Source organism: Canis lupus, chromosome 34 (assembly GCF_003254725.2).
Source record: "Canis lupus dingo isolate Sandy chromosome 34, ASM325472v2, whole genome shotgun sequence".
Taxonomy (NCBI): Eukaryota; Metazoa; Chordata; class Mammalia; order Carnivora; family Canidae; genus Canis; species Canis lupus.
In genome coordinates, this window is record NC_064276.1 from 26214006 (window position 1) to 26229495 (window position 15490).

Below are 15490 nucleotides of genomic sequence, written 5' to 3' on the forward strand. Positions count from 1 at the left end.
TTTTGGAATGATACTGGATTATGTATAATACCAGGAAAGAGTTAAGGCATTATAATTCAAAATGCAAATGATGTGGGGCACCTGGGTGGCTCAGTTGTTGAGAGGCTGCCTTTGGCTCAGGTCATGATCCTAGGGTCCTGGAATGAGTCCCACATTAAGGCTCCTTGCAGGAAGCCTGCTCCTCCCTCTACCTATGTCTCTGCCTCTCTCTGTGTCTCGCATGAATAAATAAATTTTTTAAAAATGCAAATGATGCAAAAATAATTTCTACTACAGACGTGGCATTGGCAGGAGGAACCTCAGTGCCATTTGCAGCTGAGGACATAGCAGCCACAAATAGGTTGAGAGACTTGCCACACTCCCACGTAGAGTAGTTCTAGGGCTAGAACTAGAACCCATAGGACCTCACTCCCAACTCCAAAATGTGTTCACTATACACATTTCTGTTGTTTTAATAACTTCCTTCCAAGAGAATTGGAGGTCAAGCTCAGACCTGCCTGAGGAAGCAGCCAGGGGCAGCTACAGGGTGTCCCTTCACTGCCTCTCCCCTCTTCCAGCAGCAGCCCTCTCCAACTCCTCCCAGGGCAGGAGAGGATGTTAAAGAGGTGGTTGCCAGAGGACTTCCCAGCGCCAGACTCTTAAACAAGAGGAATGTGTTCCTATACCAGAGCTGTGATCACACAGAGCAGGAGCTGCCAGTTGCAGGTCAAATAGGCAGGCTGAGGCAAATGAGACAGGTAATCTGCCAAAATGCAGACGTACATCCAGGTCCTGGAACAGACTTTGTCAGGACACCCCTAATCCACATTGAAATATCTGAGATCCAAACGTTAGAATGGTAAGGGGAGAGGGGATCTTCTATTGGCTAAGCCCACCTACTACCTGAAGCTTCCACACACTCGCAGAACTACCCCCTGACCAAGGGGTCTGGACATGAGTGCCTGATAACCAGAGCCTCAAGAGGGTCTTTGTGTCTCTTAATCAGATTTCTAGATGTTATGGTAACAGAACAAACAATCACTCTACTTGTTTTTCTACCCCGACCACCCCACAAATCAGAGTTTTCATTCAAGACACAAAACACTTACATTCTCTCAGTTTTGCATTCCATACAATTTCCTCAGAATCCGTTTCGACCAAAAGTAATTTAAACTCCACTGGTTGCTCCAAATACACTTCAATGTAACTTTTCAATTTTAAAAGTGAACCATCAACAAATTCAATTTCCTTTAAAAAAAAAAAAAAGTGATTTTTTTTTTTAATAAAAGCTGCAATAGTTGACAACATGAAATGTCAAATAAAGAATAATAGAAGGGTCAGTGCTGACGTGAATGCTCACTGAAATTCTGATGCTGGAAATCCCATTCCTTAATCACAGACCCTCTTTTTCTCTGGCTTCTTAAGTCCCTCTTTACTCTGACCTTCTTTTCTCCTTTGTTGAGGCTTCCAATACCTTGGCCCTATTTTTTTAAAGCATGACTTTTCAGCCCTTTCTTTGTTCACTGTTTTGTGTTCCCAAACTAATCACCCTATTGTAAGTGATTTTAAACTTCCTCACCATCTTTCACTTCGATCATTCCACAACCTAGAACTGATTCAAGACATTTACAGGACTACATTGTGTGTTTTGTTCACATTGCCTCATTGACCACGACTTTGCCCCCAATAAATCCTTTCATTGATATTTCATGAATAAAGAATCTCAGAGAAGCTAACTAACTTGCCCAAATTCACATCTGGGAAATGGGAGAACTGAATTCGCATCACACGTCCTGACTCAACCACTACATTTAACCACTACAGAGACCGTCCCATGCCTTCCTCTGTTCTTCTCCAGACTGGCTAGCAAGCCTGGAGGGAGAAATCTCCTTAAAAAAAAAAAAAAAAAAAAAAAAAAATCATTGAACTGCACTGGGCATCACCTTTAAAAACCAATACTCTTGCAAAGCCAAAGATCTCTCTCCCCCAAAGCCCTCTGCAATCCCATTTACCACTCCCATTTATCTGGTGCCCTGAGCCCAGCAGCACATCCCCATCACCTCACTTACACACTTACAGCTCTCTCTTCCAGGAGGGCTGTGTCTCCTGGTGAAACCCTCTCCCTTCAAATCCAGAACAAATGTTACCATATAGAAACCCTTCCTGGATACCCGTTGCACCCATCTCTATGGTAATACCACATTACATGTTAAAATTATTTCTTGACATGCCTATAGTATGTCTCTCTTTGTAATGGTATCTTTTGAGGGAAAATATCATGACTTACTCATTTTTTAACTCTTACCCCAGACTCATTTGTATTAGGCACATTTGAGAAATGTCAGTTAAACAAATCATTAATGGCATAAAATCAATAAGAACACCTTAGATTTTTTAGCAGAGTTTCACAACTCTCAGAGTAGCCCAAAACCATTACCTTATACAATCATTAGGGCAATACTGGGAGATTATCCCCCTTAGCCCAGAAATTTGGTTAAGAGGGAGTACACAATTGGTGACAGGACTAGACAACTTAAAGCCCTCCCACTATCATCATCTTGCAGAAGTGAGAACTCTGGGGACCATCTCAGTCCCTTCCTAGACAGAATTATCCATTCAGTGTGTATTATTCCCTCTCCTAGTGGCTCTTAATCTTGGCAGCACATTACAGTCACCCTGGGAGCTTTAATAAACCCAATGCCAAGGCCACTTCCAGACCAATTAAGTCAGTATCTCTGGAGGTGGGACCCAGGCCACAGACTTTTTTAAAACCTCCCCTGGGAATTCCATTTTGCAGCAAAGGCCAAGAACCACACTGTCCTAAGCAAACCCTTCAAATTTAATTCCACCTCCCAGACAAGACTGCACTTGGCTTCTAATGTTCATTGTTAGGTAGCACCCGCCAGGGCTTGATCAGCCCGCAATGGCTAAGAATTAACCTCTCAGATCCCAGTGGAAAGACTGTCATTAGGAGCCAAGGAGAGGCTGGGCTTAGGGCTAGGCTCTCCTACCACCTGGATGTAGGACCCGGGCAGCCTGCTTGCCTGCTTTGTATATTAGTCTCTTCAGCCTCACTGTTGTGAGGCTTTTTGTGAGGAAAGAAAGAAAAGAAAGAAAAGAAAGAAAGAAAAGAAAGAAAAGAAGAAGAAGGAAGGAAGGAAGGAAGGAAGGAAGGAAGGAAGGAAGGAAGGAAGGAAGGAAGAAAAGAGAAAACCCAAGTGGAAAGAAACCCTTAGAAACTGGAAAGGAAGGTATGGAAAGCTGTTTGATCAACCTGACTGCTTCTACGGGGCATGAGGCCTTTGATGATATAATAAAATTATACCTCTGCCATCAGCTCTCCCTTGCTTCATATTTTAATGTAATGGAATCAAAACATGTTTTCAATCTCTCACAAGCTATAAAACAAACAAAAAAGAGGTGTACAAAAAGAATTTCCACACAGATGTCTCGTTAGATAAACTACAGCACACATTCAGAGCACATAATGAAAATAAGTTTTAAAAATAACTTCGTCATTTACAGGAAACCAAAATCACTTACAAATGTCATAGTGTGTACAGTGACTAGTTGAAATCTGGTGACAATTTGTTCCCATAACTATTTTTCAAATGGCTTCTAATAAAAAAAAAAAAAAGCCAATATCCTTGTTAGCAACTCTTTTCCATTAACCTTCAGTGCTCTGAAGAGCTTAAGAGGTTAAGGTTTTTATTCCTTTGAAGCTAGCATTGTTTGAAGTATTTAATAAAAGGAACTCAAGAAAATTTAAAACCTTTTTAAGGGGAAAAAGATTAAATGATCCCTTTCTGCAATGGTGGCAGATTAATTCTGAAACTCAACAGCACTTTGGAATAAGCTGCAAGTTTAGCAAAACAATTGCTTTCTTGTAAATAAATTAAAAATGAAAACAAAATTCATTCTTTTAAAACCTTCAAAATACTCTATGAAACATACATCCCTGTTGCTACTCCAAGTGGTTTTTAAAACATATACCTCTGGGGTAATTTCAGCTTCTGGTTCACTGATCAGTCTGTATTTCTTCCCATTCTGCAATAACTTCTGGCAAACAGGAGGCTTGTCAATTTTCATGAATTTCTTAGAGGAGTGCTTTACCGACTTGGAAATATCCTAAAGGTAGAAATAGGTTTTGGCTTTGAAATGCATCAGCAACAACTCTAAGGACCATAAGCGTCCAAGCAATGCACATGCCACCCTGCATTATCTTCATTTCCTCATACAGAATAACATCAATGGAAAAACCTTTCACAGTGCTCTAAAAAGAGATGCCACAGGGGCTAATAAGGCACCTTTGACCCATGCTTCAGGCTCCTAGGTCTCCAAACATCTTTCTGCCCAAGAATTACAGCCAAAAGCAACACACACTCTGCATGACACCTAAAGCTTGCTTCTAAAGGATCTCAGAAAATTAAATTAGTGAAGCATTATACATCTGTATTGATTATCTGCCCATAATGTGACTAAAAAGCGACTTATTTTATTGTACACAGTTCTGTTTTACCCAGAGTTTGTTTCAACCTTTCATTTGTGTTTCCACCTTTCATTTCACAACTATTCCCAGAGGGGTCACTGATTTTATGTGCATGATTCAAAGGCCCCAAAGAGGCAAATGGAGATTTTGGCCCAGCTTCACATGTAAAGCAGCTGTATAGCTGAACATGAAATGTGGGTTTCCTGAATGCAAAGTGCAAGGACATTTTCCTACAGAGGAAAAAAATCAACCCAAGGAGGTGTAAAAATACAGTGTCAACAGGAAGCACATCCTGCCTTAACCATGCCATGCTCCCTATTGTTCAAGTGATGTCCTCCTCTACATATCTGTTGCTATAATCGGCTCCTCACCCCAGCTTCCCAGGAAGTATAGATAATACCCTTTTAAGTAACTGAATTTACTTTTAAGAAATATAAAATTCATTAAATAAGGGTACTTAATTCCAAACCCATGCTAATTCTACTTTACATGGGATTATTTGTATACCATTTTGAAGACTAGTTTCCCAACTGAAAGTATTAACTTTAGTGAGAAGACAGGAAGCGTATTTTACTTTCTTTGAAAGTAATTAAAAACCTATTATTTAACACAGTTTTTAAATATTAATATATATAGCCAATTGTAATCGATATAACTTCTGTTTAAAGCTATCAAAACACTACAGCCTAAAGACACCGGAAATAGGTAGTGTGATGTTGTAGGGGGCCAGGGGCAGGCTACCCCAAAATGGGCCACTTTGGCATGAAGATTATTTTTAGTTAAAAACAATCAAGGGGGGAACCCTGGGTGGCGCAGCGGTTTAGCGCCTGCCTTTGGCCCAGGGCGCGATCCTGGAGACCCGGGATCGAATCCCACGTCGGGCTCCCGGTGCATGGAGCCTGCTTCTCCCTCTGCCTGTGTCTCTGCCTCTCTCTCTCTCTCTGTGTGTGTGACTATCATAAATAAATAAAAAATTTAAAAAAAAAAAAAAAACAATCAAGGGTGGGGAGATGAGTGAGACAGGTGAAGGGGATGGGATTAAGAATATACTTATCGTAAAGAGCCCTTAATAATGTACAGAATTGCTGAATCACTATATTGTACACCTGAAACTAATGCAACGCTGTGTGTTAATTATACTTGAATTTTTTAAAAAATTAATTAATTCAAACCATTTTTTTAAAGCAATCAAAACCCAGCCAACTCAGGAAAAGCTCCTTACCTCCCAATAACTGCCTAAAAGAACTGGATAGCGGACCTGCTCCGGAAGAGAACTATCACCATAGGTAACTACACAGTGACATGAACTGGGTGTGGTAGACAGGGAGGGACCTGGCAAGGCCTGTTTGTTTGATCAAAGTCCTCGTGTCCCAGGGCTTCAGAGTGGCCCAGCAAACATTTGTTTACCAAACATTTACTCTTTTTCATTTTCCTGTGAATTGCACTTCTTCCCTTTAAAGTCCCAGACCCATGCCCCCTTCTCCTTAGTTCAGAATGACCACAGTCCATGAATCTGAGGACCTGGCACTGACCCTATAACCTCTATAGATGAGTGCCAACTGAGACCCGCAGTGGGGGTACACTTAAATCAACAGGGACAGGAACCATATAAACATGGCATTCAACATGCACTATTCATTTTCATTAACTTTACCTTGATGAAGGACTCATTATTGGTTGCTATGTACACTCGAAAGGACAAGGATGGATTATGGTCAATGGCTTTGTAGAGAATCACAGCCCCGTGGTGGTATACTGTTTCTTCACTTTGAATAACAGGTCCCACAGGAGAAAGAGAGCTCACATGCCATTTGACATGGGTTGTAGAATGATCCACAGTAGATTCTAACGAGGCCCCGGAACTTTTAACGTGTAAGACTTTGAACGTCATATTGGCATCGTGGTCTGTTAAGATATGAAGGTAAATTAGTGATTAGTGCTCTGGACGGCACATAGGTGGCACAGATACACACGTATACACACATGCACACACTACTTAAGACTTGTAGAAGACGAGTACTTACGACCCAAGCAGAGGGAATGTGGAAACTGAATGGAGGTGAGACAGGTTGGGTCACATTTAACATCAAACAAAGGTCCTCCAACAACCCAGGGTTTAACAACCAGGTCTGCGTATTTGCTCCAGGACAAAACGCAATATTTGATGTCGACTTTTCTGTTCACCTCGAATATCAGACCAGTTTCCGTGCACTGGTAAATTCCTTCTGTGTCCAACTTCAGTCTACATTGGGCAGATAAGAACACCTATTTAGTCCTACTACTGGGTCAGGAGAGGGCTACTAAAAGTTATTTACATTTTTACTTCCATTCAAAAGCACTAATGAGATTCTATAGCATTTTGAAGAAGGTCACCATCAAAGAATATACTCCAAGTAATTACATAAAATGTGTGAAATCAGTTATTTTGCTTTGTGTGCCCTCTCCCTGGGGTCATTTTTATGTACAAAGTCAAATTACTGATGATATGGAGACTTCTCTATTTACAACTACTTACAAAAACTGTTCCCGGGAAAGGAGCCTGGGGGTCACTTGTTCATTGTGTTTCTGGAGAAAAAGTACATACGTATAAGCAAGTAATACATACGTAAAAGTTGTTTTCTTTAAGCAAATTAGAAAATCATGTTCTATAATTAAAGGATACTTACATTTTCAGTATTACAGTGTTCACAGTAAGGTTGGATTTTATGAAGTTCTAAATGATAGAATACAAGTCTTACTTATATGAATGGGATTGGCATTTTCAAATAAAAAAATTTTTAATAGGGATCCCTGGGTGGCGCAGCGGTTTGGCGCCTGCCTTTGGCCCAGGGCGCGATCCTGGAGACCCAGGATCGAATCCCACATCGGGCTCCCAGTGCATGGAGCCTGCTTCTCCCTCTGCCTGTGTCTCTGCCTCTCTCTCTCTCTCTCTCTCTGTGACTATCATAAATAAATTTAAAAAAAATTTTTTTTAATAAATATATGTGATATGACCGGATCACAAAATTCAAAGGTACATGCCCCTCAACAGTAACAATATGTAAAAGAACATTTTGGAAAATGTAAGTTTATACCTGAATGTAAATGATCTTTGGGCGATTCTTTATCCTCCCATTCTTCCTCTGTGAAAGACATCATCACACACACATCGGCACAAGTCAATGACAGGGTAAATCTGTACTCCTTAAGCACCCACCTTCAGCTTCCCAACCAAAAAAACTTTAGACATGTATTTAAACGCTTCCGTGAGTCAATCCAATGACACAGGACACGTCATGTTTGTCAATCCCACTATAGGTCTAAGGTGTGAAAATGAGTTTGAATGAGACTCAAGTTTCAGTGCACTTCACTGTGGCACATAAATTGTTATGTGATCTTTTTATGCAGCAGGTCATCATCCTTTACACCTGACCTACACAGCCTCTTCTCACACAAGCATGGGAGAGAAGCAAGGAAAGTGGAGGGTAAAGCACATTGCCTGGTTCTTACTTTGAGCAGAAGCTTCCTCGATGGAAGACTCTCCTGGCTCCCCATCTGTGGAGACAAGAGGGGCACGAGCAATCTTTTCAGTCGTCATTCCTCACCTAGGCCAGTGTCCCAGCTGGAGAGTGGTAGCCCCCACGGAAGATTCGTTCATGGCCCAAGATGATGCTTGGCGGGCATCAGCCCTCCAGCTGAGGATTAGAGATTAGCTTGGAAGAAAAGAATTAACGTCTGATATTTAAACCGGAAGGACTGTAAGAGTCTCTGATGTAGCATGCAGATTCCTGCTGTATGGCGCAAGGCCCCATCTGATCCGGCTCCCCATTACCTCCTCTCCTGCCTGTCTCCCTGCGCCTACTGCCCTGCAGTTACTACTTGCCATCTCTCCACTCCCAAGCACACACCTGACTTGGGGCTTTTGCACGTCCTGTCTCTTCCCACAAATATTCACGTTGCTTGCCCCCTCACATCCTTGTGGTCTCTGCTCAAACGTCCCCTTTTCTGAGAGGCCTTCCTGACATACACACATACTCTCCCTCCCTGAAACAGGGCCTGCCCCACATACTCACTCTGCCCCCTTCCTTTTCCTTTGGGGCATCTCCTCACCAGGCACACTGTGATTTAGTGTTTTCTGCTTCCTGTTTCTCTCCCTACTAGAATGTAAGCTTCATGAGGACTATATCCCTAGAGCCTGGTAAGTGCTCAGTGACTATTTTCTGAAAGATTTCGATTCCATAATACAAAAATGTATTAAGAAAGGGAACAGCGATGAATTTTTCTATTATCTACACTGGCCACTAGTTGTATGAGCTTGGGCTCTCTGGTTATATTACTAAGTCTCCCCATGCTTCACTTTCCACATCTGTCAAATGGGGATTAGAATACCACCCTCCAAAATTTAGGAAAATTAAATTACCATTCCCTAATGCTCAGTAAGTCATAGATAATTACTATTATCTATTATTTTGCTATGGTGATAGGTGGGACTCATTAAAAAATTCAAGAATTCTAGACAACAACTCTGTCACTTAAGGCAAAACCTAATGTATCAAATGCTTGGTTGCATATTTTAAAGGTCTGAACAACCTTTGAGAGGTTCTCCCCATGGGTAAGGCATTCCTCAACGCATATGCAAGGTCCTACGCCATCACCAATGCCCGGAAGGTACAGACACCCCTCAGGATAGCACTCCAGCCCAGGACACACAAGCTGCCTGATTTCTCAGCCTACTGAGGCAGTGTCCAGGGGCCAGGGTTTGCAAGAGAGAACCAGGTTTTAAAAACAGCATTAGGGGGACGCCTGGGGGGCTCAGCGTTTAAGCATCTGCCTCCGACCCAAGGTGTGATCCTGGAGACCCAGGATCAAGACCCACATCAGGCTCCCTAAGGGGAGCCTGCTTCTCCCTCTGCCTGTGTCTGCCTCTGTGTGTGTGTGTGTGTGTGTGTGTGTGTGTGTCTCATGAATAAATAAATCTTTTTTTAAAAATATAAATAAATAAATAAATAAATAAATAAATAAATAAATAAAAACAGCATTAGAATAGGGTCACAAATAGAGACTAAAAATATTCAGAGTCCTGGTCTCAGAACACTATAGATCCAAAATATTGACCCAACTTCTGCAGCACACAATCTTCCAATCATATTTCCTCAGGCATTGTCCTATAAAGGATCCTGAAATTCTAAATTATTGATTGGCTGTATGCCTACATAGTATTTTATCCACTTCCCATGTTTTTCTGCCTTGGGAGCACAGAAAATGAAAGAGATCAGAAAGTCTTAACTAGCTGGCAAGCATGGAGTCTCTGACCAGGTCTTCCCAGCTAAAGCAGAAAAACTGATGCAATTCTCCCCAACTTATAAACCACAGTGTCCCTCCAATCCCTATGATGTGGGTGATCCCAGAATTCACGCCTGTGAGTAGAAAGCACATCCACTCAGGAGGATAGGTAGAATAGGTAGGCCTGCACTGCTAGCTAGCCCACAGAGGAGCAAACACACTGCAAGGCAGCCTACCTGGTCTATCCACCTGACCTGAGAATGGAGGTGAATGGGAGGGTACCTCTCTGAGATCTCTCCTAATGGGAAGGATAAAAGACCTTTTAGCATTAAGAATAATCTTGGGGGAAGAGGGGAGAAGGCCTGACCTGAGAGACCAAGCTGACCCCACCGTCCCACCCAATTTTGAGCCTATCTTGAGTTTCACTGACCCCAAATGCCTTCCACCTAGGTTGCCTGCCCTGGTGAGGCCCTGGCCCAGGCCTAGCTTCTGGACCCCTGAGGGTCCAGACTCAGGACTCCACGTCCGTATGGCCCCTTACCCAGTTATTAACAGGGATAACATCAGAAAGCTGATCCCAAGGCCATCTTTCTAATTTCATTTCAAGCCAATCTATGGAGGCTGGACTTTTGACTGCATTTTGAAGGATGAAATTATCCATAATAATCCAATGTAGAATTGGAGGTAAGAGGGTTGGCACACATTTTTTATGAGTATCAGAATATGACATCTCTACAACGGTGACACACAGATTACTGCAGGTTCTTATCAATATACCACAGGACTGCAAGAAACTTATAGTTACCATCACTGGTTCTCCACTGAGAAACTGCAGAGAGAATCAGATTATATTCGGGACTTCTGAGTGAAGAGACTTCATTTATTTAATAGTATTGCAAAGGAGTCCTCTGACTGCCTTGCTACAGTGTTCATGGGCAGGTCCCAGTCTAAGAACCGGGGGAAAAAATCCTACAGTAAAATAAAATCACTTAAAATACAAGCTTAGTCACTCACAAAACTTTAGATGAAAACCGTATTTTATATTTAGAATCCATGCCCTTAAAGTGGTTTCATACTCGAGTTGTTCATAAATAGCTAGAACAGCATGCCAGAAACTCTAAACCACAAATGGTACATTTGCAGCAGCAAATAGTTCACTCTGCCATAATCTGTGAGCAGCGACCACCACGGAAGGAAGCTAGGGCCGCTTGTGGCTGCACTACAGATTATGGTCGGCCTCTCGATCTTTCCTCCTTAGGGAAACTAAGAGCAGAACCACACTCATAATCTTGGTATCGAAGCAAATCAAGAGCATATTGTATTCCCAGTGTTGTGAGCTCAAATTTCCAAAACACTTAGAGAAGTTTCCTAATGTTTACCTTAATTTTGCACAAAAAAAGATGATGAACAAGCAATCGGTAACTTAAAAATCCCAAAGGCTATCCTCCCCTTTCTTCTCCACAACAAAAAATAAAATCAAGAGGCAGGATACACTCACTTGTTTTTTCTGGTTCTGGTTCCTCGTTATCTACAAAAAGAAAAAAGGTCTAAATCAAATTCTTTTGACAACCAAGAGGAAACACGGCCTAATGGGAGAATAGGTGAAATGTTTGGCTTTCACCAATAGCAACAGTTTCCTGCCTTTCTTCTTCAGCTCATCCTGTTCTCCCACTTCGCTTGCCAACTAGAAAGTATTTACCACGTACGTATTTCTTCAGGGCGTTACAAAACCACGCTAGTAATATGTCCGCAGACAATATAAGGGATGTGTGCATTACTTGAAAATAAAAATAAAGGCTCATATGTTTAACTAGAATTCCGTAATTCAAGAAAGGAATAGATTACTCACCAGATTCACTTTGGGAGCTGTTCTCAGAACTGCTGTCCTCTGAACTGCTGTCCTCTCCTGAAGAGAAACATATGTCGCGGGAAGTACACAGTGAATAAAAAATAAGAACTATTTTTCCTTTAACTTATAAAATAGATCGAAACTCAACTAATTTTTTCTTAATTCATTATATTCTCATTGAGTCCAAAACTCGTTCGGCTCACGTAAGAGGGGGCTTATTTTTCTTTGGAAGTGGATACAACAGACTTGAGCTGTAGGAGCTGTAGGAGCTCCCATCACACTTTGGCTGAGTAATCATTTCATTGGGCTGCCCCTCAAGGCCCCCCCCGCCCACCACCACCACCCCGAGCCGTGACTTGCCCTCACTGCTCCTGTCCTGCTCCTGCACTTGCACATCCGGACCGTTTGCAGGCACAGGCTCAATGACACAACCGTGCTAGAAATACTTCCGTGTAAATGGCACTGACTGAAGCACAGGGCAAACTTTGTCCCTATTACTCAACTACTTCTGGAAAGCGTGGTCCCCAAGAATGTTCCCTCCACTTCCTCACCCCAACTCACCCACTGCAATCAGGTTTCTGTTCCCACAGCTAGTTGGAAGTCCTCTCCCTGATGTCCCTAAATTAGGACCACTAACCCCCAGAAAATGACTCCTGCATTTAGACACCCACCCCGCCCTCCTGCCCACATGGGCCCTCCTGTGAGGTCTGTCCTGGTTCCCCTACCTCTCCTACCCTCCACCTGCCTGGCAACTCCTCTCTGCCACCGCCCCCCCATTACTAACGTCCCAGGCCCCATCCCCATCCCCAGCCTCCTTTCCACCTCAAGAACCCAAAGGAGGCACTGTACCCACTACCCAATCAGATTCTGATCTCCACCTGCAGGGGCACGTGGACCTCTCCCGACAGGCCCCAGAAGCTCCCCAGGCCCAATCTGTTGACCAGGTCCATTCCCCCATGCTCACTCCTCATTCTCTCCTCCTCTCAGGTTCCAGATGCTGCTTCACCCTCCACGCGGGCCCAGAATGCAACACGTACATACATGGAAAGCTATTAGCATTACGCTCAAATCTCCCCCCGCCCCCTGCCATGTCCATAACGAAGGATTGGCAGCAGTTACACAGAGGAAGGAAAAAAATCTGAGAATAATGAGAACAATAATAACAGCAGGTAAGAGCTGACGATAGCAGCTTGTTGTGAGTGTTCCATGTGCCAGGCACCATATACATGTTTACTCATTTACATATACTTACTCATGTTTATTTATAAATTTTGTGTACGTATACTTTACATATATTTATGTAAAATGCTTGACATATATCTACACATTAATCCTCATGACTATCCAGTGACGTGAGCTGGGCCCCTGGGAAGTCTATAGCTAAGATTTCAACTCAGGCAGTCTAGCCAGAACCTGCACTCTCAAGCACGTTATTACACTTACAAGCACACTTATTATTATTCAGCAGGTCAACCCCTAGAAATTGGTGACTGACTGGACACGGCCGTAGAGAGGGCATGAGAGGCAGATTCCTGCCGGAGAGAATGCCTGGGTGAGGGCGAGGCACTATGTCAGGACAGGTGCTGGGAAATCAAGTGATGGGATGAGGCCTCAGTCCTCCAGGGCTGGAAGCACGGAAGAGTGGTTCTCAACCTTGACTACACCTCGGAATCATCTGGAAAGCTTTCTCAACACATCCATGCCTGGGACTCAGCCCTCCCATTAGGTCTGATTTAGCTGGTGTGGGGTGAGGCCTGAACGACAGTATTTGTCTTTAAAGTCCCCAGGTGATTGCAACGTGCAGCACTGGCCTAGAATCCATCTATTTTAACCACAAGCCAGTCCCAAACTTGAACACCAGGATGGTTGCCACTCCTTCCTCTCCGGATACCTTTTCGCTGCCTGGAAGTCCCTCCCCCAGGCCCCACCTCCAGCATTCCCAGGGATCCTTCAGACCTAGCCCAATGTCACTTCCACTGAAAGTCTCCCTCTACCCCACCGAGTCAGCCACGCCTCCTCTGCGATCCCTCCCTCACATTTCTCTGACTGGCACACAAGGGGCTGCTGGTTTCTTTATTGGTCTTTGAGGCCCGGAGGATGGAGGCCACATCTTAGCACCTTGATTCCCCAGCACCCATCCCTTTGTAGATGCTCAATGCATGAACAGACACTTGCCTGGCTTCCAAGCACCAGGCAGACCAAGACCAGCCTCCACAGTGAGTTCCCTTGCTTAGGAAAATTGCCACCTACCAATCTGGAGCGGTTTGCCCCCCTCTTCGGTCTCCCCTTGCTGTTCCTGTAAGGTGGCCAGCTTGCAAGCCAACAGTCGGTAAATGCCTGAATGTAACAAAGCAGCTGCAGTCCATAAGGAAAATAAACGATCATTTTCTAAAACTGCAAATGCTTCAACGGTATAAGTTTTTTAAGAACTCAACATGGACTCAGGAGTACCGTACCTTTTTCTTCTGAAGGCGCATTGTGATGATCATCACTAGAACAAGAAAAGAGAAAGACTCTTAAAAACGGATACTAATGTCATACAACATAATTACGAAAATCTTCAAAATGATCAGTATGCCGTTTCCTCGGAAATGTCACGTGTGAAAGAATTCTCCTTCCTGGTTTTCCTGCCCCTCCGGCTCTCGGCCAAGGCCTGAGTCCACCCATGGCCAAGCCGAACTCATGGTCCGGGGCTTCTCGGGTGTGCACCTGGCCACCCCTCGGCCCGCCGCACCTCCAAGGCCCCACGCCCAGCCAGCTGGCCTTCCTCTGTCGCACCCTAGGCACACAGGCCCATCCTGTGCCCATCCTGCGCTGGCCTCCAGGCCTTCCATCTGGTTCCATGAGTCACCTCCTCCTCCCAAGTGATCCCCTTGCTGCTCTGGCCTCCTCCCCCAGGTACAGTGCCCTGAGCACCGAGGGTCCCTCGTCCTCACCGCTGCCTGACGCTCTGCATCCTTCTCACCAGTCACAAGACAGCACGTGGTCCCCACTGTCCTGGACTCCGAGCCACCTGGCGCCTGCTCTCCCAGGCTCCCCGGGACCCCTGGCCCACAGGCCCACAGGCCCAGGGGCCTTCTTCACTCCTTGGTGACCCCACCTCCCAGGATGAAGCTGGTGGCTGGCATTCCCACGGCTTCCACGTCCTTTCTCACCTGCTCTGCTGCCACCCCCCACCTTCTCTCTCTGGGCTTCATGCCCCCCCCAGGTTCCTTTGGCCTCACACTGCCTCGGTGCTCCCCTAAATTGGCACCTCCGTCCTGGGCCTCTTCCACGAGCTCAGATGCCCAGGGCCTGGGGGCACTCCAGCACTTTAAACACGGTCAGTACTTAACTAATCCTCATTTTCCCTCTTCCTGAGAACCTCCTCCTGACCCACCTTGGCAGAGAAGCCCATCACTAGGCCACCCACCTGGAACCTTCCACCATCACCAGCTCCTGCCCCCTTTTCCCCATCAAGCAGCCAGTCCAAGTGGTCCTGAGCCTCCCTCTAGACATCTCTCCAATCTGTCCCCTCATTGACATACACTCCCTGTCTCAGTTCAAGTGCGCTCCGCCCCCCTCTTTCTTCCTCTCCTCCTCCCTCCCTCTTTCTCCCCCCACTGGCTCTCACCCGGTTAATCATAATTTTCTCATAATTATTATACATGCCAATAGTCTCACCCTCTGGCTCATCATGTGACCACCAGTGTGGTTGAATCATGTCTCTGCTTACAGCCTTCTGTGGCTTCTCACTGCTTTCTGGCTGAACCTAAACTCCTTGGCACTGCACACAAGGACCTCCACCCTGCTCCCTTGTCTCCCTCCTGTGCGCTCCCCCAGAGTGAAAGATCTTCAGTGTCCCAAGCACACCCTGGCTCGCTCACACACACACACACACACACACACACACAGCACACTCTCTGTATCAC

General features: G+C 44.6%; 1 protein-coding gene across 1 annotated transcript in view; it reads right to left on the reverse strand.

Moving 5' to 3' along the window:
• LOC112645862 (uncharacterized) overlaps window positions 1–15490 on the reverse strand; it is a 33606-nt gene that overhangs the window by 8962 nt on the left and 9154 nt on the right. Inside the window, exons 2-13 of the mRNA XM_025425403.3 lie at window positions 14036–14070; window positions 13830–13934; window positions 11580–11636; window positions 11229–11258; window positions 7958–8002; window positions 7543–7590; window positions 7135–7181; window positions 6984–7033; window positions 6493–6710; window positions 6123–6373; window positions 3973–4107; window positions 1089–1227 (exon numbers count right to left, since the gene is read on the reverse strand). Coding sequence (XP_025281188.1) covers window positions 1089–1227; window positions 3973–4107; window positions 6123–6373; window positions 6493–6710; window positions 6984–7033; window positions 7135–7181; window positions 7543–7590; window positions 7958–8002; window positions 11229–11258; window positions 11580–11636; window positions 13830–13934; window positions 14036–14070 — 1160 coding nt within the window. The remainder of the gene's footprint in view (window positions 1–1088; window positions 1228–3972; window positions 4108–6122; window positions 6374–6492; window positions 6711–6983; window positions 7034–7134; window positions 7182–7542; window positions 7591–7957; window positions 8003–11228; window positions 11259–11579; window positions 11637–13829; window positions 13935–14035; window positions 14071–15490) is intronic.